At 44.9% G+C, this 26,480-nt stretch overlaps 1 protein-coding gene across 2 annotated transcripts in view; it reads right to left on the bottom strand.

The window, feature by feature from the left end:
- The window catches only part of WWC1 (WW and C2 domain containing 1), a 68,166-nt gene that overhangs the window by 29,147 nt on the left and 12,539 nt on the right, over positions 1-26,480 (bottom strand). The window contains exons 1-4 of one of the 2 annotated variants that reach the window (XM_032124870.1): positions 17,136-17,158; positions 6,927-7,036; positions 1,846-2,049; positions 60-136 (exon numbers count right to left, since the gene is read on the bottom strand). In XM_032124870.1, coding sequence (XP_031980761.1) covers positions 60-136; positions 1,846-2,049; positions 6,927-7,036; positions 17,136-17,143 — 399 coding nt within the window. In that variant the 5' untranslated portion in view covers positions 17,144-17,158. Of the gene's footprint in view, positions 1-59; positions 137-1,845; positions 2,050-6,926; positions 7,037-17,135; positions 17,159-26,480 lie in introns of those variants that run through there. The other variant, XM_032124869.1, reaches the window with a different exon arrangement.

Below are 26,480 nucleotides of genomic sequence, written 5' to 3'. Positions count from 1 at the left end.
AGGTCTGGAAATATCTGAACATTACTCATGGCAAGCAAAGGTCCATTCGTACTACTCACCCTGGATTTTGTAGTAGCAATCTCTGCTTTGAGGATCTCGGGGTCATACTTGGAACTCGACGATGAGCCAGAGAGCACTGGAACAAATATAGCAGCCAGTTTAGCAGCTCTGCCTTCCTCCCTATGCTTTTACCAGCCCCACCACAGACCGAGCTCTCCCATCACTCCTGCACACCCAAATCTCCACACGTTGCTGGTGTAGGCCTGTTACCCAATTCCCACATCTCACTGCTCAAAGACAGGGAAAGGCAACAGTGCAGTCAAGTACTCCACAAAAAGTATAGACTGAAGGGGCCAAACCATGTCCTGCATCTCCAAAGTCAGGATTTGTTCCAGGTTAACACACTTAACTCAAACTCCCAAACACGTTCACTCCATTCTATAGTGTGGCCTCCTGCATTTCCAAAGGCATTTAACAGAACTGAAGGGACAGGCATTGCATGAAGGTTTACTTAGTAATTGTTTTCAGACTTCCTCATTGAGCAAACAACCCACTGGATGTTTAAAAACAAAGAGAAGCAAAGAATGAGAAGAAACTGAAAAATGTGATGCAAGCCTTTTCACAGCCTTGAGGACATGACCAGCCATACAATGTGTCACACCAGATTAAATCAATGTCCCATTAAGAGCAGAACTCTCTTCTCAGCAGCGGTTAAACCCCTTCTGCCTCAGAAGGTACAGAAGCTCCCCAATGTGCAATGTTGTTAGGGTAGCTGTAGGCAAGGGAGATATTTTGATCCTTGCAGCCATTAGTTTATGCCCTATAAAACATGGAAAAGCATTTCTAGTTATTTCTGTTTGGTTGTATTTTTCAGGACAGATCACATATCGCCAATATAACTCATGTTCTCAGTGCACTGCTCTGGAACACCAGTACTTGGGTACAGTACTCCTAAGAAAAGACCAAACCCAGTTCTTCGGAGATGAGGGATGGGACCCTTGTCAAACAAGAATCCCTCAGCTGACAGAAAACTACTTAAAAATTTTTAACATCAGGCACAGGATTAGCTGGTGGAATTCTCCACCATCAGACATAACTCAAAAGAGTGAAGCAGGGGGAGGTCAGTCCACTGATGTGGCTGGCAAGAACACAGAAAATCTGCAATACTGAGGATTATAAAAAAATTCTGGAACACATGCAGGAAATAAATCCTGTTCTGGACGTTTTCCAGCTCCTAACTAGTACCCCTAAGGAGGAAATACAGCATTCTAAAAACATTTCTGCACCAAATCTTGAAGCGACATTGGTATTGACGCTTTCTGTGTGATGAAGAATACGGAGCACAAACTGCTGTTCTTCACACACAGAGAGACAATCCACCAACGGTGACTTGGAACATGGCATAAAACAGACCCTCAGCTCCACCAGACCGTCACTCAACTACCTGGGATACAAAACTACAAAAGGGCCTGGGAATACTATCCAAGATGGACCTTCTTGCCTTGTTTCTGTACTTTAAATAGGGGAATCAAGGAAAATACCATATAACTTAATGTTTTCACACAGAGCCAACCACCACATTCTTTAACATTTGTTGAAGCCCATGCAGAAAAATCTGCACGTTGACTCCAGTGACTGAGCCACACACAGGAGTGCTTCATAACAATCAGCCTTTACCAAACAGGTGCTGGGCAGATACTGCTTTTGGGACAAACTGATCAAAAGTGGCCAGTGACATGGCACATCATCCCAACACTCCATCCAAAGACCAGCTTCATGCCTTTTACTGTCCTACTGGGTGCACAGCTGAGGAAGTCACTGGTTAAGAGTTCACTAACTACTCACAGCTGGTCTGAGAGCCCAGTTTGTGCTCCCAAACATCGTGCAGCTGCCGATACTCCTGCTGGGCCAGCTCAAGCCTCTGCTGCTTCACTTGATAGATCTCCTTCTGCGCAGCAATGGCCTCCTGGGCCAGGACAAGGTAATCCTTCAGCATGTGCTCCTGCTCCCGCCGCCATTGCACCCGCGGGTCTTCTATCTGAGTAGTTTCTTGGAGAGAAAACAGAAGGCGGCAAGATCAACGCAATGCAGGTTTGTTCTGCTGCTTGGAAAAGCTCCACCGTTTGTGACATTTTAAAATAGTCTCTTGCCCCATCCCTGTAATAAAAAAGTGGAATAAAGATATTTTCCTTTTTTCTAAGGAGGTGACTGTTGATCCACAATGAATTCCAATGAGTTCTGCCATGCTGAATAGAACAATTCACAACAAAACTGTCATACAACTCTCCAGCTCCTCTGCTGCTGAAGCCACGCTGGTTCTGGCTCTTAAAAACATCCACCCAAGAACATGCACACATAGCTCTAAGAAACTGACACTGACTGTTAGACTTATCTTTATTGCAACTGCTTTATAACATTACTAATAAAATAGCTCTACTATTTCACTGTTATAAAAACTTTCAGAAAATATCATTGCCACATGACTGCATTATACTGCACCTGACAACATGAAAGCAATTACAACTCTGCCCATCCTCTTTGGCTGCCAAGAGGCTTTTATTGCAGAGGGGAAAGAAAACCTGCTCACTCAGATTCCAGAGATAAGTAAAAATAAAGTCTGATTAAATCACAAAATGTATTCATGAAAGCATCTTAAATGACATTATATGAACAGCATCTCAGAGTGGGAGTAAACATTTCCTTCAGGGAAAGCAGGCACAGCAGTAAATCACTGAAGAATATGGGAGGTGGAGTTTAGGGTAACATAGGGAATGCGGCCATGAGCAGTTACAGCACTCCCATCTCCGTTACCCCAACACAACCAGTACATTGCTTTCCAGGCTTCTAATCGTGAAAAAGGCATAAGGTCACAGATATGCAGCTAGTCCTAATACTAATGAAGCAAATTTATTGTCAGTGTTTGTCTGTTCTGTGAAGAAGTGCCCAAAATATTTTTCATTTCTATTTCAAGGCTATTCCATGTTCTTGTTTGGAGCAGGTTCCAATATTTAGTCGACCAAGTGCTCTGAACTGTCTAAACCAACATGCTTGAATAAGGATGCCTAGTTACCACATAATGAATAATTAATAGGAAGGACTTGCTTGAAACTATCAGTGGGAATCTAATCCGCATATCTTAAGAGCCTCTTTAAATATTTAGTAAAAGCTGCCAGAGTGGAAGGTACGAGCAGCTCTTAAGTGAGTCAGGCATAAGACCAACACTGCAGTACACAGGATGTGGGGAAGAGAAATTAGACAATATTCTTAGCAGCAGAACTAGAAATAAAGGGGTTTACCCAAGGGATGGACACTCAACCCTTTTCACAAGCTGTCTATGATCATGCTGAGGAGAAAATTAACTGGCTACTCCACCAATAAGTTGTTTTTAACAATATCTCAAGACCCAAAAGAACACATGGCACTTCAAATTGCATGGCAAAACTTGGAGAAGCCACAAAATACAATCAAAAAACCCCAGTATAGTTTATAGAAGTATTTCAACAAAGAGTCCTTTACAGGTCCTGCAAGCAGAAGCAACATTTCAGCTGATATTACATTGAAGCTAAGTCTGGACCTGAAAAACTGCCCCAAAATAACTTGAGGAAAAAGCAGCTGCTTGTGCCAGCTGTAAGTGCTGATGCCCTCATGGATAGCACTGTGGTCTGTCTTAGAGAGAACAAAAGAGAGATCAGGAGGACACAGAATCTGTAAGATTCTGAAATCTCCACGCTCCTGCCTCGATTCTTGTCCCCAAATCCCATTTTCCAGATAACCGTTACCCACACCCAGATGAAATAACTGCCTTTACTCCACAGTTGAACCAGAAGGGGAAAGTCTGCTGTGAGTTACCCAGGAATGCCCCCACATTCCCAGACATGCAGCTTCCCTGGACACACCTGCACAGTCACCAGCAACTGTGACTTAGGGCCCTCTAATGTCCAGGATAAAAAGTGTGTTGGCAAAGTACCCATGGCTCTTGAAGTCTGATTCAGGATACTGGGTCATCAGTCTACCCCAACATAAGTCTTCAGGCCTGGTCATTTCCAGTTTTTCCTTAGACTAGCAGCACGTTCTTCCTGTAATCCCAAAAAGGGTGGTGGAAGCTGCTGCAGGAAAATTCCTCTATTATAAGCAATGAGGAGGAAGACTGCAAAAGCCTACAATCCTGAGCAGCTCTGCGGGGTGGTGAAGCACTGCCAGTGCTCCAAGCCCATACAGAATCTGACCCAGGGAATGCTCAGCAGACAGCTCACACAGAGGATGGACAACACACTGAGGTATTGAAATGCTTTGGGCCCAGATTTATTCTAAATATTTATCTCAACCTTTTCAGTACTCACAGCACTAACTGTAACCCCTTGATTGCAGCTTTCAGCTTTGGTTTTCAAACATGTAAAACTAATCAATGAAAATGTTGGCCAAGGGCTCTGATTGAGCCCCAGCCACTGAGAAATACAAAATACATTCAGAAGTGAGATGAAAGAACTATAGAAACTCGGGCTATTACATCATTTGTTGTCTTGTGAATTCTTAATTTAATGTTGAGCTTGTCATAAATAAATCTGGTTGTTTGATGTTGGAGGAATGTAGTCTTACAGTGCTTGCATCAGCATCATTTCTTTGTGCAAATCACATTCCAAAGTTCTCCCAGAGAGACACACTCAAGGCTATATGCATTAATGCTGTATTAGGAATATTCTGGGTACTCAATTCCATTTAATTGTATTTTGTCTCAGAGAGGTGGTTACAATTGTTCTCCATCTCACTTCTTTTAATGGCTTCTGGCTTTAGATTTAATTTAAGACTGTCCTTGGGCTTGTTTCTGAGAACCAGTCTCAAATACTTGTGCAGTATGAGCAAGACCCAGTATGGCTCCATCCCCTTCCCACCCTTGGCAATTCCTTCCTGCCAGGGAATCTGTGAGAGACCTTGGAGAGGAAGAAGGTTTTGGACACACTCCAGAGGATACTTCAACATAAACCACAAAGATGAGCAGCCTGATTAGACTAAGGTAAATGGATATATTCTGCTCTATCATGATTTGGATTAGAGCTGGCATAAGAAATATGTCTTGAGTTTGTTTCTCTCTTTTTTAACCTTTTAGCTGAAATTCTCATTTAAATATTGCAGCCTCTGACATCCCACAGAAGTGGAACTTTTAAAAACGAAAAGTTATTAAGCAGGTGTCAGCACAGTTTGAAGGCTTCTCTGTATGCCCCTGAATCCTGTGGTGCCTGTGCACAGACCAGGGCAACTGCCCCAGATCTGCAACAGACCTTTGCATACTCACCCTGTGCCAACTCAAATGTATAAATAAGACCATGTTTGGTTTGTCCCAACTACATTCAATCATTTAGGTTGGAAAAGACCTTTTGGATCAGGGAGTCCAACCACGAACTTAACAATGCTGGAGTTTCTGCTAACTGAACCAGGGGTCCAACAGGTTTCCATCTCCCACAGCTTCAGGTCAAGGCTATTTTCCCATTCTTAGACTGTGAAACAGACACCAGACATGGTCTTACAGACCTGTAGGAGATCCAAATTTGTGCCTTGCAACATAGCACCTTCTAAAGCAAAGTTTCTCCACTCCTCTCCCCTGCAGATCTCCTTTGTGTGATTCTGTAGACTCGCCTACCCTTTCCCACTTTCCTATAAAAAGAAAAATCAGTGTCCCCTACCTCACAGAAAAATACTTAGGATGGAGCCATGTAAAGATACGTAAATCCAGTGACTTTAGGATGACATTGAGTTCTAAATAAAAATATTTGTGTCACCATTAAATCTGGAAACTTCTGCTCCTTGTATTGCAGAGGTCAGTAGTTAGTGCTTTTTGGGAATAGGCTTTTTTCATTCTGCATTTTTAATACCCAAGAGAAGTTGCTAAAGCCTGAAAGGTGCAGTCTCAGGCCAGGTGAAGTTGTGGCAGTTTTGAAAAAGGGGAGGGTGTGAAGATGAAGATACCCAAGGGGAAAAAAAAAAATTCACCAAGGAAAGAAATGCACCAGACTTCCATACTTTTTTTTTTTAAAATCCTGTAATTTTCTAAAAGAAAAAAAAAAAGGTTTAAGTTCTCAGTTGAAGTCCTAGAAGTGGATTTTAAAAAACCCACAACTTCAAGGCACTTCAAGGCACTTTTGTCTTTTAAAAGTTTCTCTCTTAGCACAAGTTGCAAGCTCCCCTAAAAGGGCCTGGACATGGTTCTGCTGTAAACTTCTGGGCAGCAGCTGGAGCAGTTCTGTAAAGAGAATCAAAGTCACTGATTTATTTTGCTTATTACTTTTTCAGGGGATTTGTTCTAGCATAACCCATTACAGTTATTCTAGCAATGTCTGTAATGATATATCAAATACTGTATTTTCTTATAATTCAAATGAGCTTATAAAGTTAACTCTTCTGGTCTATCGAGCAATCTAGCAAAGGGTGTAAGCAGTGGCTTAGCTTGAGGATAAAGACACCACAAACCTGAACCCTGGACAGGATATCCCAAGCTTACTTGAGGGTTTTGTCTCCAGCAAAGGCAGTGTGAGCTCCTGCAGCCAAGGGAGCTACCCCTGCCAGGGGAATGAACACAAGACCTTTGCACTGTTTCTGATGGTCTTGCCACAGGGACAAATTCCAGGCTAAGAACAAACTCCAGATCACTGCTACCCAGTTGGACTCCTCAGCAGAACCAAATCTTACAGAGGTGTGTCCATAGTATTGGCTTGAACATGGCTGCCAATTTGAAGACTGCAACCCAAAAGGTCTCAAATTCCTGTTTAGAGAGGGAAGTACTTTGTATGATGGAGAAGGACAGGATTTGATTTCACAAGCTGCAGATCTCACCTACTCTGAAACATGCTATTAGTAACTTCGTGGTTTTGTGTTCAGTATATTTTAATACAGGCACAAATCACTCTGCAAAAACACAGTGGCTTGTCACTTACTGGTATTGTGGTCTATGTAATAGACTCCGACCTGAGGGTCATAAGCTTCTTCCCATCCTAAGGGCAACTCATCACTGATGCAGTCAGCAAAGGTCAGTGGTTTAGTATACCTGAAATGCAAAATAACATTTAGCACAAATAAAAGAAAACTCCCATATGTCTGTTCCAAACAACTGGCCAGAAAACAAATGCCACAATGGCTTCAGTATCAAAACCAAAGAGAGCTGAAAACTACTTTAAAGCTTTTGTTTTAATCAAATAATATACCACCACCTCTTCCCTTTCTCCAACTGAAGTTAGAGCAAGATGAATTCATTCTGACAGAGCTCCAGAGCCTTGCCCAGCTCAGCCAGTACTTGCTCGACAAAGGAACATTAAGAACTTTGCCAGAAACAATCCCTGTCTCTCAAGTGAAAGAACAAGACTGTTTGCAGGCAAATCCAGTACCAAAAATATGTAGACAAGAAGGAGCAAGATGAGAAATGCAATTTGCATAGCATGAATAAGTAAGACTGAACAATCAATAGCAAGTGCTGAGGACTGTGGGACCACTTGTCATGCAACGTCTCTCATTTGCATTGCAATATGCTGTGTTTCATTAATGACAAACGAGATTAGTTTCTCAGTATCATGAAAACGTGTAACCCACTCCGTCCAAACAAGGAAGTATTTCCACAGCACTGCTCTGATGAGTTTTTCTATTACAGACCACATCCAGCAACTCTCTGAAGGCTTGTATGGCTAAACACAAAGCTTAGAGTACCCACTCCTTGAGTGACCCCACAGATTTTAATCACCGAAACCACGTCCCTTTCCTCCCTTTGATTAGGAGTTAATGAGGTTCAGCTTGCACCAACAAAACTACAAACCAAACAGCACTGCAGGGAGGCACAAGCCAGGAGGAATTAATCTTGCAGGTGCCTTACATCCCCAGCTGCCAAAAGCACAATATGCCAGAGGCCCATCGATCCATCACACAACCCCAGTGCTCTGCATGGTGTCTGTGGAAGGAGGGCCGTGACTTCATGTTGGGGGCTGAGTCTGACTTCCCAGAGAAGCCCTTGTGGCAGAAAGCACAGGACACACTGTACAACACCACAGACCCTCTAGGCAGGCACACACAGAGCAAAGGGGTGAACAAGCACACACAGAGCTGCACCCAACTCTGCCACACGCAAGCAGCACGTCACAGGGAGGCAAAGGGGGACACAGAGCAGGTCTGCAACCCACTGCAAGAGACTGAACAGGTTTCCAGCAAGTCTTCCCCATCCAAAGGTAATTGAGGAGGGCTGGCAGACAAAGAGTTTTACTAAGTTCTGAGCAGACATCATCTGGAGGCACTGAGCAACCAGCTGGTACTCCCATACTAACATCTTACAGTCACTCATTGTTAAGAGGAATTTTAGGAAAAAATTCTCCAACCAGAAGGGGTTCAGCATAAAATCAACATTTAACAGCTAATGTAATTCCCCCCTAAATATGACCCATAAGTTTGGTATGCAGTAAGAATGGGGTGGGAACATTTTTGTAAAAGCCATGTAAGCCACTAACACCTCTAATTTACCTGCTGTTGCATTTCCCTTTCAACACACTGCCTTTGCCATACAAAGCAGTGTTTCAACCACTATTTTCTCAGAAAATTTCAATTTAATTTAAAGCTCTGCAGTGCAAAAGAACTCGGAGCTTCACAAAATACAATTGTGAAACTTTTTCAATGAAGTTTCACTGAAGGGGTTTATTTTTACAGTTCTTAATCTAGACTGTGTACCAAAAGCGTATTTGTATAGAAAATAGATTATCTGAAAATAAAATAGAATCTCAATGCTTGTGATTTGCTATCCCTTATCCCATGCTCTTCCCTGTGGATCAAGCTGTTTCCCCAGCCTGAGTACCCAATATGTGCTGCTCTGAGTTGATCAAATCAGAGATGCACAAGGGTAAAAATGCAGAGCAAGGTCAGATAGAAGCCACTCTTTGGAGATAACAGAGATGAAAGCACCGTAGCAAACGTGTCAGCAATGTTAAGTTAAACACCAGGGTTAACACTTTCACCCTCTCTGAAAATGGCATCTGCTTTTATTTAACGATAGCAGTTCATGTGGAAGCAGGACAGGTAGGGAAGAGGGAGGGCACAGTGCTAAATGCTGAACTAGGTGGACCTCCTCCCATCCGTGAGAGGGGCACAGTCATGCTGGGATCATAGAACCATGAAATACGTTGAAGGGACTCACAGGGATCATCCTGTCCAGCTCCTGGCCCTGCACACACACCCCAACAATCCCACCCTGTGCATCCCCAAGAGCGTTGTCCAAGCGCTCCTGGAGCTCTGGCAGCCTTGGGGCCATGACCATTCCCTGGGGAGCCTGGGCAGTGTCCCACCACCCTCTGGCTGAGAAAACTTTTCCCCTATATCCAACCTAAACCTCCCCAGCTCAGCCTCATGCTGCTTCCGTGAGTCCTGCCACTGGTCATGGGAGTGAAGACATTGGTACCTGCCCCTCTGCTTCCCTCACGAGGAAGTTGCAGACCACAATGAGGTCTCTCCTCAGTCTCCTCCTCTCCAGGCTGAGTAAACCAAGCGCCCTCAGCCACTCCTCACACAGCTTCCCCTCCCAGACCCTCCACCATCCTTGTGGCCCTCCTTTGGACACTCTCTAATGGTTTAATGTCTTTGTTAATATTGTGGTGCCCACAGCTGCCCTCAGGAGTCAAGGTGGGGCTGCTAGGCCACAGGAAAGCCAAGGGGTATTTTCCAGTGCATCATTTGGCTAGTAACACCCTAAATATTGCTGTGAATTGGTGGCATGATTGCTGTTCTGCCACTTCTGTAGAGAGCTTTGTAAGAAGAGGTGCAATTCTGTCCTGGGTCTGCAGTCCCCAGCACTGCACACCAGCTTCCCTTCAGCCCCACAGAGCGATTAAACCCAGCTACAGTGCTCAACATTTTTGGTGAGTGATCCGAGCAAGAATCCCTCAACATGGAGCAGTAATTAAACCCACACTTAAAGCACGTTACATGAGGGTGTGTGGCAGATATAAAACATACCTCAGTAAATTAGTTTGAATTACACACTGAGTGGAGTTTCTTGCAGAATTCTGCTCAAGAATCACACCTAACATTAATATTAAACGCTTTCTTGGTAAAAAACAAAAACCAGTGTGGAGCTGCACTACCAGCCCTAGGTCTTGGGAATACTTTCATCAGGGAATGGCACTGTAGTGCCAACTTCGGTGCTCCAAAGTGTAACACCAAACTTATAAAGCTTCTGTTCAGCTTTTGTCCAACCCTATTTTGTTAGAAGCAGCTGAATTCCTTATAAAAGTGCTCAGAAACTGTCAGATTCAATAGGAAGCCAGGACCAAGCAACTGAAGGATGCTTATTCCTATTTTCCATATGAAATGCAATGCATGAACTACATCCAGCCAGTTCTTTCAGTTAGAGTTTTGGAAAAAGGAAAAAAAGCGAGGCAGGATCAGCCTGCTATAGCAATGACACAAGCCAACTGGAGACTTGCCAGTTACTAGGGCTCAGAAACAGACAATTATTTCACTTTTGAGTCTCATATTTTCAGCATCTCTCACAAGGAGCACCCATCACCAAGCACAGACTAGTGCCCTCCTCCATGGCTGCCCACAAGCTTCCAACTATCCCATTTGTACAGAGGAGTAATCTGTCATTCAACTAGCAAACAGAAGAATAATTAGTTTTCTGACTAAGAGTGTAATTCCATTTGTTATAGACAAAATAGCTATTTCCCCAAGTAACTGCAGCTTCATAACCATATTACTTGCCTTTTTAAGCTCCTTTCCCTAGTTGTTTTGGGGAAAACTGGCACAAATCAAAGTAGCAATGGTACAATTAGATGAAAGATATGTAATATGTTGTGTAGCAAGCCTTTGAATACAGCATAGAAAGAAAAAAGAGATTATTTCCTTGTTTTAAGATATGATTTTAGAGGTTGTTATGAAGACTAAAATAAACCAATTTTCCAGAAGGGGTCCAAAAATGCAGTGTCTCCCTGAGCATACTCACAATGACGGATTAAAGAGCAAAAGGAGAAGCTTCTTTCTCACAGCAGGACATGATTTAGTTAGTGCATTACTGCTGCATAAAACAGGACTGTACCTCTGCATGTGGGAAGTTAAAGCTAGGACACATCTGCAGGACTGTTCCTTTGAAACGTCTCCTTTACAATTCACAAAGCTTCCTAGCTGCCTTGAAAAAATCTCATCAACTCAGTCAAACCACATTACCACATAACAGGTCCTCCCTGTAGCTGGACTCAAAGCAGCAATGCACAAAAATGGACCCCTTTCACCACTGTGCTCGTAACTAAGGAAGGAAACCTGCAAAATGGTTTGTGCATTCCTTGCCCTCCTTCCTCAGGGAAACCTTCAGATTCACTCACCCAGTCTTCACAGGAAAGCAATGCACCCAAAAATTCAGAAAATCCTGACTATGACTTCTGATCTCCAGTCACAAAGAGGGAATCAAGGGGGCAAACTTAAGGTCTGTACACACAGCACTTTTTATGAAACCCAAACTGGCCTAGTTAAAAGAGATGACACTTTGGGACAAGAGTTTGTTTGCATCTTCCAGCCATGTTCGCTTTGCTTTGACACCCATCAGACATCAGTTAGACCTGAACTACTCCTCAAGTGCTTCATCTGCTTCTAAGACAAAGGCTGAGCTTAGTGTAGGACCTCTACAAGAGAAACTAGCCTGAACTAGAGAAGATACTTTTAAATCACAGCCTAACTCTGGCCTTCTAGCTCACCCAAAAGTCACCCCTATGTTCACCTCATAGGAACTCACCCATATACCACATTCATCACACCTGTGACTGCCATTCCCCCATAGGTACGTTTTAATTGGGGTCATTATTAGGAATATTTAGTATTTTGAAAAAGACACATCAACCTACATTTATCCACTTCCATCATATTTTCTTAGCTTCCAGTATGCAATTTTTAAATTTCATTTCATTCAAGAAATTCAAATTTACTTGAACAAGTGCAGCTGCTCACAAGGACACCTGGAAAACAGATATCCACAGCAACCACCACACACAGCAGGTGAAAGTCGCTGTTTCAGAAACTAATCCTGGTAACAGAGGTAAAAGAGAACAGCATCACCCAACTTCCTAATCTGAGGAGCATCTGACAGTCTTCAGGCAGAGGCAGGACAAGGGTAAAGCCACTGCTCACCCACCAGCTGTGGTGAACATTCCAAGACACTTCCATCTTTGCAAAATGTTTGCCCACAGTAGCTCAACTATTTGTACAGCAAATGATGTCCAAATCCCACTCCCACAGTAGGAAATAGAAAGTCATATTATATTAAAATGAGAAGGGTTTCTGTATTTCTTATTTTTCATCACCTCCAGTTTCTATCACAGATAAAACTGAAAGCCAACGTTATCATGTGCAAACAGTATTAAATGGAAGCTTGCTCATCTTAGATTCAGAAAGCCTTTTATATTCTTTAACTCCACTGTTGTCAATCAAAAACCTCATTACACAGGAAACCGAAGGCAAATAATCCTTGTATAACCGGTTTTTGATTGACAGAAGGTTTGTTAAACATGGCTGTACAGAGGCTCCTGGCAGGAGCTGGAGATGGGCGACCTGTGCCACTTACAAATCTGGAGTTAATACCACAATGGTAACAGAAATCAATTCTGAACTTCCTAAACCAAGAAATGTTATTTTTGTAATTACTGCATTTCAGTATCAACCTACCAGGTACCCTATGGGGGCCTACAGCAGTAAACCAGGCCCACGAGCAGCTCCTGGTGAGGCTCACAGCCATGAGGACATAAGTGCACATAGGTAGATGTGCACTCAGCAAACACTGTGCTTGGGTCACGGAGATGAAAAGGTTTATAAACCAACAGTGCAGTGGCAAGCTTCTACACCATGCATAAAACCACCTAATCCCTGTGTTTGCAGGGCTCCTCAGACCCTGGAACAAAGTAAAGCCATTTAAACAGGGGAGCCTTATTTTAATCAGTTCAGCACAGATCACATGGCCTCGTATGAAATCCTTCATGACTCTCTATGGGCGAGAGCACAGACCAGGGGATTTCCCAGTTTGCTGTACCTACAGCAGCAGCTCACCACACAAGGAACAAAGGCAGCACCTGGATCGCTCAGGACCATCATGTCAGCTCCTCTTACAGCTACAGCACGAGCCACCAAACCCTGACAAACACCCTATCAGCCCTGCGGAGCTCTCCCCTTCCCTCCCGCACTCACAGGTACACATCTAGTGTGTGGGGCACACAGGCCTCATGGGCAAGAAGTCAAGCCAGATGACATAATTATGAGTTGTGGCAGATGCTTCCACTCATACCATTTCTCTTACAAAACCAAATAGTTTTTCAACCCAGCATTTTGCAGGAGAACCTTGGAGTCAGATTTTATTTTCAATGGCTTCTATGTTTCAATTTTATTTTTTCTTTACACAGCATTTCTTCATTTCTTGTTTGAATAAAACTCAGTGCTCATTATGTATCAGGATGTGCTGCACAGACCAGGATAGGAAATGAGCTAAAGGCACCTCAGGTCCAGCTGTGACACTGGGGTAGCTGTAGATAAGGAGTTTTGAGGAACTCAAACTTCCAGCAGAGCTGCTACTGGAACTCAGAAGACTGCTGCAAGAATCCCTGCCAGGAGGCTCCACATGATGACATACAAGCTTCTTTGTTTTTAATGAGGTCATCCCATTCTCAAGACAGATGATGATTATTTTTAAACTTTAGCACAGAAAAACCTATCACTTTGCTGTAGTCCTAGAAAATTTGTCTGCAATCTCCTCCTCACAAAGCTTTTAAAAATAGACTCCTACACATTTATTACTCAACTTGGTGATCCAGCCCTCAAACACACCGGGGCTATTCATCACTATAGTAACTATTTTCCCTGGGAGCATCTTCTCTCGCTGCAGGGAGGATTGCCTTTGGAGGCTGGGGGTGTGGCCATGAAGAGGCCCTGTTTTATGATCTTGCTGGCAAAGCTTTTCTCCCCCCATCTCCACACACCTGTGCATGACGAAATGCTCCCTTGGATTCCCACTCCAATGGCAGTTTAGGCAAGAGGCGATGGGAACAGCTCACCCCTGACAGCCAGGATCCTCAGCAGTGACACAGCAAGCAGCTCCAGGCCAAGTGACACCTCAGTTGCACCAAAACCTCACCAACTGCAGGGGAGTTGGAGGGGGAGACCTCTACACCCAGAGGAGCAGAAAAGCCCAATTCAGGACCACCATCAGCAGAGGGGAACCATGAACAGGAATGTGCTTGCCAGGTAACAAGGAGAAGCTTCTAAGAAGTGATCACAAATTTCAAAAGTATACTCCAAGGAGTCTAATGAGCGATCAAATATGACACTTCAAAGTTTTGGAAGGCAGACATTATGCCAAGACCCACACAAAGGCCCAGTCACCTTGAACTTATAGTTGCCTCAAACACAAGTCATTTCAGTGACTGCCAGTGTGTGGTCCTGGTCTTGCTGTGAATAAAGGGTAACAGGGAACGGAATTACACTCTTACAGTAAAATGGGGTCAAGTCTGAGAAAAACAGCGTATTTGAGGCAGTAAATATAAACCAAACAAATTTGCTTAAACTTCAACATAAATATTACCAAGAGAAATGGCTTAAAATAAACAACACATCTACTCAAACTGCAGAGCTGTTTGCTTTTCAGAAGTGGTTGCCTTCGTTGCCGTGGTTATTGAGCATCTTCTCAGCCTCCCGAAGAGCTCTTTCATCTTGTATTTCCTCCTGACCCCTGATGCTTCATGCATTCGGCCACCTCTAGGATACGCAGGTACAACATCTATCTTCAGAGCTCATTTTCCAAGCTATCATAATTTTAAACATTTTTATTGACACTCAAGAACTCAATGATGTTCTTTGGCCAGGCCCTGAGGGTAACCTCTGTACCTCATTAAGGTGATCTTGAGCTGTGTGTAATTTGCCAATTTGACCCTCTACTGCTTTCACATGAGCAGGTAACACCCAAATTCTTCTTTTATACTGAAATTAGTCACATACTGCCCAAGTAGATTCTCCACAAAAGAAATCAGGAGACACCAAAGACACCTGAAAGTCAGGCACCAGTCTGTATTTCAGGTATTCTGAACACAAATGCATTTATACCTTTAATAGCAATACATTTCTATTAGTCAAATAGAGTCACAGAAGCATTAAGCTATATAATACACACAGTTTATGACCCCATCAGGCACAAAAAGTATGCCTAAAACACCAGTACAGTCAGCTGCTTGTTTGTTCTATCCACATCTGAAAAGGCTCTACTTTGCACACACTGACAGTCTGTTTGCCTGTGTATTTCTTTTCAGTACAGATCATTTACCTCTGGAAGCAAAGAACAACTAAGTTATTTGCAAGGAGAAGGCTATCAAAAACCACTCGAAGATTTTAGATCATTCCCAGTGATTAACAAACCGGTTCTGCAAGCAGGAGGTCAGTCATACCTTCTTAATCACTCAAATGCAAAAATTCCTGGGATAGTTCAAGGTTAAAAAGTCAGGAAATGGGAGATGAGGCTTCTCATAACATTAACTTGCCTGCCAGCCTCTATATCCTGCATGCTTTCCTGAACCAATTAAGCAGAAAATATATAAAAGAGTGAGGTACAACTTGATGAGAACAGTACAACACTACTGAATAAAAAACATGCAAGAGTTGGAATTTAACCATGCAAATAGTTCAAACATCTTTAATTTTAAGTAGCTGAAATTGGTTTTTAAGTTTGCTTTCAGATCTTCTAGGATGAGAAGCAGCCTTGTCACCTGCACAGCCTGAGTAGACTAACTAAAAATAAGTCAGCTTGCTCTTCACTTGGAAGCTCAACTGTTCTTGAATAAGGGGACTGGTCACTTCAGAGTATGGGGTAAATTGCCTACCAAGCATCCAGAGCAGTCAGACTAGTTCCTTGACATATTTGGGAGATTATGAACGGGAAGGCTCATCTCTGCTCTCACAGCCTGCATTCCTGCTTCCCTGAAAGGCTGCCTAGTGTGGGTGGCAGCAGTTTATATTGGCAAGATGCCTCAAGATAAGGAGGTGTATAGGACAAACTCCCCCCACAGTACAGCTCCTAGAGCAGGGAACCAATAGCTACTGTCAGAAAAAGATAAATATTTGACATCTCAGCAAGGAGGTAAGTATGGAACGATTGCCCTACCTCAGCATGCAGGAACACGTGCAATGCAGTGAGCACTGGGCTGACCATAGGGACAGGGATGATGGGGAACAGATTGGGGATTCACTCCACAACTGGGCTTCATCAGACACTGAATTTACACTTCATGTACAGTGATTACAAACTGAACTCTTTCAGAAGAAAAGCATGCTGCTGTACTTCTCACCAGTGTGTTCTATCCGTGAACAGCAAATGCCTCCTGCAACACTGTCAGCTCCTTTGCCCTTTATTCACATGACATTTGAAGTGACAATAGACAACCCCAGGATGGCATCACTAGACTCATCTAATCTCCCCAGTGCAGAAAACAAGCACTGCTAGTATGGAAACCTATTTGGAAAAGACAAGCGAAGCACAGGAGATTGTTTTACATGCACATGGTTTGCATGCTGCTCCCTGGTTCACCTCCTGCTAGCACTGGGCTAACTGCTCATCCATACAGCAGCTTTGGCAGGGCTGCCTGCTTGCTCTTTCTGCATTATAAACGTTCTGACTGAGTTATACAGCTATTTGATGGTCCCAATCCCAAACAGGCTCTCTGGTCTGCACCCTTGCAGAACACAGTCTAGGCAAGCAGCAGGGCATCACCAGAGCATCTTCTGCTCCTTGCCCTAAGTCAGATCAGCTGTAGCCACTCAGCTCCTATGCAATGCCTAGTTCAGAAAACATCACAGGCTCTGATCTGACATCAGCCTGCCACCTCAGAAATCATGGCCAGATAGAGCAGAATCCTGCTGCACAGAGGAAACTACCAAGTCACATGAACCATCCCCAAGGGGTCTCAGGGCACTCACAGGGCCCCTGCAATGCCACTGGAAACTCAGCAGTACCAGGTATGAACAGGAGTATTTCTGGCTGCCTGCAAGAATCAGAGGAGATGCCTGGTCAAGATGGTATCAGAGCAGTGGAGAACACAGAAGAACAAAAATCCTTCTGCTTGAAAAGCAACTGTGAATTCAAGATACAGAATACTTACCTGAGCATAAGCACAGCCCTGCAGACTGTAATCCATGCCATTCCTGCAAGAGGGGCAAACCAAAATTATTTCAACAGACTCAGCCTTGTGAGTTAGCACAGAGGAGAGCCTTTGGAAAAGAAAGTATGGCAACTCACTTCTGATCCAAAGAGAAAGCCCAGGTTGCACAGCCCTCAGCTCATGAATGCAGCACTGCTGAAGCACAGAAGCACCTGGAATTCACAGTATGAGCTTTACGACCTGCTACTGCTGCTGTAAGTGTTGAGGCAATGTGTTCTCAGACCCTGAAAAGCCATACTGTATAAAAACGAACAGAAATGTCAGAACAAGAACAGATGTCCAGAACAACCTTGTGAGAACAAAGCTTTAGGAGATGTAGGGTTAGAAGGTAAGAGTATAAAATTAATAGGTTTAGTATCTTTTTCATCCAAAGTAACAAAGCCTTGATTTACCATCTAGTTAAGCCACAAAAAAAAAATCATGCCAAACTGTGCTCATAGGAGAACTGTGCAAAGCACTAAACATAGCTCAGTACTTCACACATTGCAAGGAAGTCGATACAAATCAACAACTATTGAAGGCTGCTCATGCATCTGAGGACAGCAAAAGTGAGATTTGCATCACCAAGTGAGTTTGATTGATTTACTCTTACAAACATCGTTCATTTTTAATGATCACTATGAACATACTTTGCCAACAGATCAAACTTGTGTTAACATGAAAGTTATAATGCCACTTGCTCTCTTGCATTCCCTTTTCCCACCTATCTTGGGTAGTTTAAAGCCCACTTAACAGTCCTTCTGCCAGCTCAGAAATGGCACAAGCTAGCTGAGGATTTGGTTTTTTAGTTATTCCTCAGCTCAAAACAGACAGCATTTCTTTCCAGTAAGCAAAGACTCAGCATACATATCACTTCATCACTGCTGCTCACACTTCATGCTCCAGATATGTGTCAGAGACACACCTTACATAGTCTCATTAGTAATATTTAGCTACTATTTTACTTTAGTTTATGACCAAGAGCACAGGACCCTCCTTCCTTCCAAAGGAACAATCCTCTTTCCAGTGTAACCCTGCTGAAGGTGGCTAAACCCACAGATTGTGTCTTTTTCCTATCTCTGTACTCCCCTTCTTCCATACATATGTAGTAGCTACGTGCCTCAGTCAAGCTCCTGGCTTGTCTGACAGCAGAGACACCAGCTTCACTACCACCATCCTAACTGCTCCACATTGAAAAGTGAAGGAGGTGAATCCCAACAAACAGGTTGCATTTCATCCCAGCTTTACAAGCCAGATAACCCCAAAGAAAAAGGCCAGAGATACCAGATTTGTCTTAATCAAGTATTGTGGCAAACAAAAGCTGAAGCCACGGCACGAAGCTCAGAGCAATGAAGAAGCTGGCCAGCAAGGCCACCAGCTTTGACAGAAAACGTGTGTTCACACCATCCTGTGCTTTGTTCAGAAGCAGGCTCTGGACACGCAGCACAATCTCTGTAACCCCACTAGATACAGCACATGGCCTGTACCAACCCTGGTAACTCTGCCACTCAACAGGAACACATACTATTTCCACAGGAACATCAGAGGTGGTGGCAAGACTACTCATTGCACTCCTCAGCAAGCTGATTCAGCTCATTCGACAGGGAAATGAGTCTTCATGTACTAAGCAATGGGACTGCCCCCGTCAGCAGGGGCAAGTTCCACCTCCCTTGGGCTGAGGCCACACCATTCCACAGGACCTAGAAACAAATGTCCCAAGGTCATTAATACACATCCAAATTCCTAGTACACACCTAGATCCTCTAAAACTGAAAAAAAAAAACCCCTGAATTTCTTAAGTGAGATAATGTTTTATGCAAATGCCCTAAGCTAAGCATTTAGAAAGGAATTATTGAAGACACCAGTAAGTGCCTGAATTTCTTCAACAAAAACACACATTACACAAGGGTATGTTCCTATAGCCATGGAGAAAGACAGGTTTTATTCTATCCTTGTCAAGAGGAAAAAAAATCCACCACAAACCAATGAATTTAAAGTATCTGCTTCTAAAGCTGCAGCGCAGCCTCAGCAACTGAAGTGCCACAGTTACAATCAAGCTGCAACAATACTTAGATTTCTTCAGGAATGCAGCATTTTTCATTTTACAGCACATATTCATAGTAGTAAGTGTTGATTACTTTTTTTCACTAGAAGGATTGCTTTATCTGTACAGTGTCACTTTCCTGGGACATGCTTCAGGATTAGAAGCACCCAAAAAGCATCTTAGAAAAGGATCAGTTTCTAGGAGATGCAGTTATTTAACCTGAATTAGCATGTGACTGTACAAGTACACGTGCTAGCACAGGGGAGAGAGGGAGAATTGTGTTGGATCCACAGCACAAAGACATCTGCAACTGAGCCAGGCTAATGGTTTGTTACTTCTGTAAAAAGCATCTCTCCCACCTTACAACCTACACAGCTTTTCCTTGCTCCTCTTCCCAGACCAGCAGCTCTGCACCCTCCAAGCCCTCCCACAAGCTGCTTCAGTTCAGTAGAGCAGAGCAGCACCCAGACCGTCCTGACCGGTGCATTCCCAGTTGGGTTAGGGGGACTCAGCAGTGGACAGCGTGCCAGGACAGAGGAGCATCAGGAACAGAAGCAGCACCGGGGAAAACCACAACCCCCCTTGCTGGTTGTGATGAGCTGTCTGGCTGCTCAACAGATTTCTGGGCTCCAAACCCATAGATAAGGTTCACCTGCCACAGAATCATAATTAAACCTGCTCCTCTCAAGCGGCCCACCTCCTCCGGCTGCCAGCACTTGCCTTGCTACCACCTTCGGGCTCATTATTACTTATAAATGCACAGAAACAGTCAACTCCAGAAGCCGATCCCTTCGATTCACACAGCCTGGGCCCCCCGGCAGCCCTTGTGGGGACAGCCGGGCTGTGGGGAAGCATCTCCCGGCGCCGTGGCCGGGGCTGTGGCCGTGCAGCCGCAGCGCTCGCTGTCAGCCCGGCCGGCCGGGCGCTGTGCGCGGAGGAATGTGCTCCCTCACTGCACCTTTTCATCTCGATAAGGATTTTCAAGGTCATGTTCGCTCCCCTGCCCGCTCCTCCGAGGCTCCAATGAAATCCCAAGCACGCAGCCCAGGGCCCCGGTGCTGCTCCCACCCTCGGCGTCTCCCGGACACCGGCACAACCTGTCGCATTCCTGGCGGCAGCACAGCCCACCCTTCCCTCCGCCGGCACCCGCTCTGCTCCCGGGGCAGCAACACCTCTGTCCCTGTACTGCAGGGCTGGGAGAGCTCTGCAGTGAGCCTTGTGACCGCCACGATTAACACTTCTGAATTAAGTATTCCAAATAAAACCAGGTTCCAGTCTGGGCCAATGCCTAATCAAACTCACGGGTGTGTTGGGTTGACCCTGAGTTGATGGACAGTCTTTAAGACCAATTACGCTTCTCACAATTTACATATTTAAACCGCACAGAAAGGCGGGACTTCCCCTTTTGGTCGGAGCTCGCCTGCTGGAAGGTGGGGGGGGGGCTCCGAGCCTCCCGGCCCCGCTGGGCCGGGCCGGGGCCACTGCCCCTTTCCCCCTTTCTCAGCACCACGGCACGGACCCTGGGTCGCTGGGGGGGACTGTCCCAGAGCCGCAGGCAGCTAAAACCAGCCATGGACTGCTCACAGCTAAACCCATCCAGCGCAGCTTCTGGGGACAGGCGGGTCCCTCTCCTCTCCATGCGGAGCCGGCGGAGCCAGCGGGAGCCGGCAGAGCCTCCTGTCTGCAGCCAGCACACTTCATGCTGAACTGAAGAGGACACCGTGCAGCCAGCAGCACAGAGGGAGCGAGGCTTTCCCCACCGTAAAGCCTGAACAAGAGCACTCTTCAACATGGAGGCTTCAGAGTCAGAGAGAAAGAGAAGTGAGTCACGTGGGACGGAGCTGGAAATGGCGACAGGAGAGAAGAGGGCGGTGCCGCGATTCTGGCGCGCAGCTTAAAAGAAACCTTCTTGCATGCCGTGGTAAGAAACCGTAATACCACAAACTGTTTGTCTCTTTAATCCATTTGAAGAACATGGGGGGATGGAGTATCCTCGTGTGCCTATGAAGTTTGTGAAGAGTGCCTATGTCAGGCTATATAGAAGTAGTGAGAGGCTGTTAGAGACTTGTGGCGAAGAAAAGCCTCTGTGTGCAGGCCAAAATAACTTATCCTTAAAAAGATGAATAACCCCATGTGATGGCCCATGTTTTGTAGTATGAAAGAACTGTGAAATTCTTCATGGGAGAGATGTTCTACACACAGCAGACTGTTTGTTTCCGGGCGGGTGTGCTGTTGGTGGCAGTTTGGGAACCACGTGCAACTGAAGGAAAACCTTTTCTTCCTTAAGCATAAGAGAAAGACTTTTCAAGAACTGCAACACTGACTAACATCCCATGTTCTGTTATCCCTTGTGTGAGCTGGATAGAAGGAGAGAAGTGCTGGAAAGGGGGGGGGGGGAATTTACTTTAATTTTGTTTTGTTGTTTTCTCTTTACTTTTAATTCTGTTAGTAATAAAGCTCTTTCATTGTACTGCAACTGTTTAAGGTTTGTGCCTGCTTTGCTTTTCTCCTAATTCTTATCTCACAGAAGGAAAATAAGTAAATAATGGATATTTTGAATCAAAACCACTACATTTAATTAGTGTTTCTGCCCGGTTTCGAACTCAACCCGCTACAACGGGCCAGGAGAGGGGCTCTAGTAGTAGCTCAGGCTGTGCACACTGAAGCACTTGGCTGCACGATCTGCTGAGCCTGTCTTCAAGGGCACTGCGTGGGGACTGCCTTTGGGACAGCTCCTGTCCCCACAGCCCCAGAGCAGCCAGCCAAACCAGCCCAGCATCAGCAGCCAAAGGGGGAAGAGCCGCTGCCAGCCCAGGGCTCAGGGAAAGGCAGAGGTGGTGGCACTGGGCCTGGGAAGCCCTTCTCCTCCGGGCACAAAGGATGCAGCCCCCTCTCGTATGCCCAGCACTCATCACTGCATGGATACAAGAAGCTTAAGGACCCGCATACACTCCCTACGCCACACAGGATTTTTAGGGAGCTACTGGAGAATCACACACGCTGCCAGCTTACAAAGCCAGCTAATTATACAATCTGTTAAGCATGTATGCGCACACAACAGTGCTTTGAGTCATTAGAGGACGGGATTTATACTTCACTGCACGCATCTTGCTCTTTGTGAGTGCGTGCCTGGATACAGCCAAAATGAACACAAGTATCTGGAATGTCTGCAGCTCGCAGGCCAGCGCATCTGAATACAAAGCTGAGCCCTGCAAGGCTCAGACTGGCTGCCGTGACCCTCAGTTGCACGTATCACTTCCCCAAAGATGGGTAAAATCTTTACTGCCTTTTTTATCACTCTGAGCATCTGGAAACAGACTGCAGCATAATGTTTAAGCCATATTCTGAAGCTGTAATATAGATGTTAGAGAGGACACAGCAGCAGTGCAGGTGATGGGTTGTGAGGACAAAGAGCTCGACATCAGAGCCCCACAATGGGGTTGTCCCGGGTTTAATCCCGGCAGAAGGGTCAGAGGGACCGTGGTTCCTATGGCAGCAGCCACTCCTCGAGGGCTGAGCCCACGCCAGATGGAGATCCCTGTCCTAGGTGTTTGCCAGACAGAGAATGCTGCAGCACACCAGACATGCCTGCTCCCTTCAGTCATCACCAGTTCATTTCCTGGTGCCCAGTTTTGCTCTGCAAGGCAGCAGCTCTCCTCGGAGCACCCCAGGTGAAGTGCCCAGCGGCCCCAGATCTCGGTTCAGATGAGGGCTCCCTTCCACACTGCACGTGGCCAAATCATCCAGGTGCTTCTTATGCAAAAACTGAGAGCATTAGCGATGTTTTTCATGGATTATATGATGTTTCTGGCAATTCTTGAATTTCTTCTGCTGAGGATTTCACTTCAGCTTCCCAAATCGCTAAATATCCAGCATAACATGCCAAGGAGCTCTAACCACCCCAACTGGCTTCATCCACTTATCATGGCTACATCCTGTGGACAGCCCTATCCCAAGCAATCACATACCTAGAGCTTATGCTAACTTTCAAAAGGATGTATTTGGCACTGGATTTTCCATTTTTACCTTCTATGTATTGCCATACTGCCTATTATTTAATGTGAACTCCAAAATAGGATTTTAAGCATTTGGTGCGAAAGGCACAGAATATTATTTTGGGGCTTTGTAACAAGTGAAGCCAAACCACCTCCGTTTTCACATGTCTTTTCTTCCCTGCAAGTTGAGGGAAGCAGCAGAAGGCACAAATCTGTAAGAGCCTCAGCTTTGTCTTGGAAAATAACAGTTGGTCAAAATAAGATCTTAAAATCTTGTAGAGGCCACACAAACCTAGCACAGTAGGAAAATCACATTTCTTTGTGTTGTGCCATATCAAACCCCAGCTCCTGTTCATCTGTAACAAGGTATTTTCCTTCTCTCAGTTTTCAATGCATGGGATGTAGTCAGGAAAAGAAGATGGTGAGCTACACCTATTCTCTCCCCACAAAATAAAGCCCTCTTTGTAAAGCAGCCTGGAAAACAAGTTGCAGGATCTGCAGGTGCCTTAAGGCACAAGACATTTTACTCCTGAGATTTTCTTGGGGGCCTAGAATGCCCCAGGCCGCCAGCACCTTCCCCTAAAATTTAGAAAGCAAGGTTCTGCAAAACAAGCTACTTCAAAGCTAGTCTCCTCTATGCATAATCCAATTTTTTTATAGCTCACATTGTTAGAAAGACATTCCTGTCCAGCTTACCTCAGTTGTGCTTTCCCTTCTTCCATCGAAGTGAAAAAAGGAAGAAGCTGGGGATTTTTTTTTTCAGACAGTGTAAAGTAGTATTTCTTGCCAAGATCCCTCAGTAACACTTTTTCTCCATCACTACCAAGTTTTGTAGCCTTTATATATGCCAAGGGATAAGAAGCAGCTGAATGAGTCAGTCTCCCTCAGTCAAAACCAGTATTTGTTGCAAGACACTTGAGGTAAAACTAAAGCAGCTGGGGAGGTGGAAAGTGTTATCTGAACACCCACTCCTCTGTGGGTACAGAAAACTAGGAATTCAGGAGTACAGCCTGCACACACCATGTGTGCTGCTCTTCAGGCAAACCACACCAGGCACTGTGCAAGTCATCAGTTGCTTGATCTGGCCTCAGCTGAAGCTTGTTTATAACTCACTGAAGCTGCTCCAATACAACCATCACTGTTGCTCAAGGCAATTACCTAAAATATCTCAGCTATTCATTTTCATCCTTACGTCAAAACTGTGGTTAATGGATCTGACACTGTGCCTTACAGTACCGTACACCTGCTATTAAGCAAGCCATCATGAGAGCTTACAGGTTTGAAATTTGCTGCTTAACTCAGTACTGCTTCACCATCAGCACCTGAATGAAATGCAACCCCCATGCCAGGAATTTTTTTTTTCAGCAGTGTCACCATGTTACCCTTTTTATTCATTTCTGCCCACACGCTGATCTGCACCGCCAATGCAGAATTCACAACGTGTATATTAACTTGCTGCCACCAGCTCAGCTAAATAAATCATTATCCACAGTTCAGCTCACCTGCAAAGACCAAGCTGAAATTCTCTGACGAAGTACTGCCCTTACGTTGTCTAGTAACTTTAATCTAATCTAGAGACTGATCCAGAGAGCCAACTTGCTATCAAGTTCCAAAATCAGTGATGAATCTGCAGAACTATTAAAAACACAGACCTTAAGGGCAGAGGTATTTGAACACTCCTCCTTCTCACTAATAATTGTCCTTTATTCAATGTCCTTCTAATAACTGCCAAATCAATGGCATAAACAGATGCTTCTACTGTTCCAAAGCAGTGAAGACAAAGGGCGGTGGTACTGCAGAAACGGCAGTGCTCAGGATGAATGAAACGTGACATTGAAATTCTAGCAGCACTTCAGAGAAAATATTGAGTGTTTTGCTAGGCTCCCAAGCAACCACATGCTGAGCAAGGCCAACAAGCAGGTAAAATGGTGCCTCCATGCAATGCAGCAGATACAGGGAGGACATCCAGAAAGCAGCACATACCTTTCCAGGTGTCACCTTCATCGTGTCGCAGCAGATGGAATTACAGCCCACAGTGCAGCACTGAGAAAGCATCAATCTGATATTTAAGCTGTCTGCTTTGAAAGACAAACTACAAGTGACACAGCTGCCTGGCTGAACCCACACTCACCAGCCATGCTGCCAGGCAAGCACAGCACAACTGCACTGACAGCAGCTCAGGAGTGAGCCACGACTTTCCAGGGGAACCATGCTTGGTAGGAAGGTCACTCCCACCCCAACATGCTGCTGCTGCCAGAGAGTCCTTGGGCTGTTCCAGCTTACTGCAGCAGCAGAAACTGTGTCCAGAAAGAGAGGGAGCAGTTTTCTGCATGCCAGCAAACTCAAGTGAGGAGTCAGATGGGCACCTGGGCTAAAGGAATGGCCACCTCCCACAGCAGGATGGCTCAGTCACTCCTCACTGCTCCAGCCCTGCCAGTGGGGCTTGTGCTCAATCCCACAGCCAGAACCAACCTCTAGGGCAAAGATTTTTACTTCTTTCACCAGCAAAATTACAAGTGGTTACAGTACTGTAAGCAATGGTTCACTGCACCCTTCTGAGATCGATCCAGAGGCAACCACTTATGGTTACTAAAACAGGGGGGGGAATCAAATTCACCTCCCACCCAGCCTCTACCTGAACAGCACTCATTTAAAACATGGGATTTGTTAATAATTTTATCTCTTCTAGCTTTCCTCATCAACATATAAGAAAAAATACTGAAATAAAACCAGCTCATACATCTGGTCACAGTAATCAGAAACACACACCTCACACCAGCCATTCCCCTGTGTGCATCTGAACTGCTTGATGGGTGAAGTGTTCACCCTATGAAGCCAAGAAATCACCAACTCTGGAGTTAGCTTAAGGAGAACCGGGTTTGTTTAGCTCAGTTTTGTGCTTTCTACAGAACTACAGCCATTCATGTTCTTCAAGTATTCAGGGCTACATCTTCACACCCTTATGTGACCAGCCACCAGCTTAGACACACTGCTGCTCTGACATGGCAGAGGATACAAATTCTCCCTGCTCATTGTAAAAGCAACAGCTTTTCAGAGTTACCTGGAAACACTATTTCAAATCAGCTGAAGTACAGCTTTGTACAGCAGAGCCCCCAGGCACAGAAGGGACGGTGCCTCTGCCACATGCCCCCTGATCACAGCACAAGACAGCAACAGGGGATCCAGGGCTCTTCTCTGATCACCAAGGAGCAGAAACTACCTGTGACTGAATGAGAAAAACAAGTAAACAGGACTAAAAGGGCAATT

Source organism: Corvus moneduloides, chromosome 15, assembly GCF_009650955.1.
Source record: "Corvus moneduloides isolate bCorMon1 chromosome 15, bCorMon1.pri, whole genome shotgun sequence".
Classification (NCBI taxonomy): Eukaryota; Metazoa; Chordata; class Aves; order Passeriformes; family Corvidae; genus Corvus; species Corvus moneduloides.
Note: the sequence above shows the minus strand (reverse complement) of the source record. Positions and strands in the feature narration are given on the sequence as shown.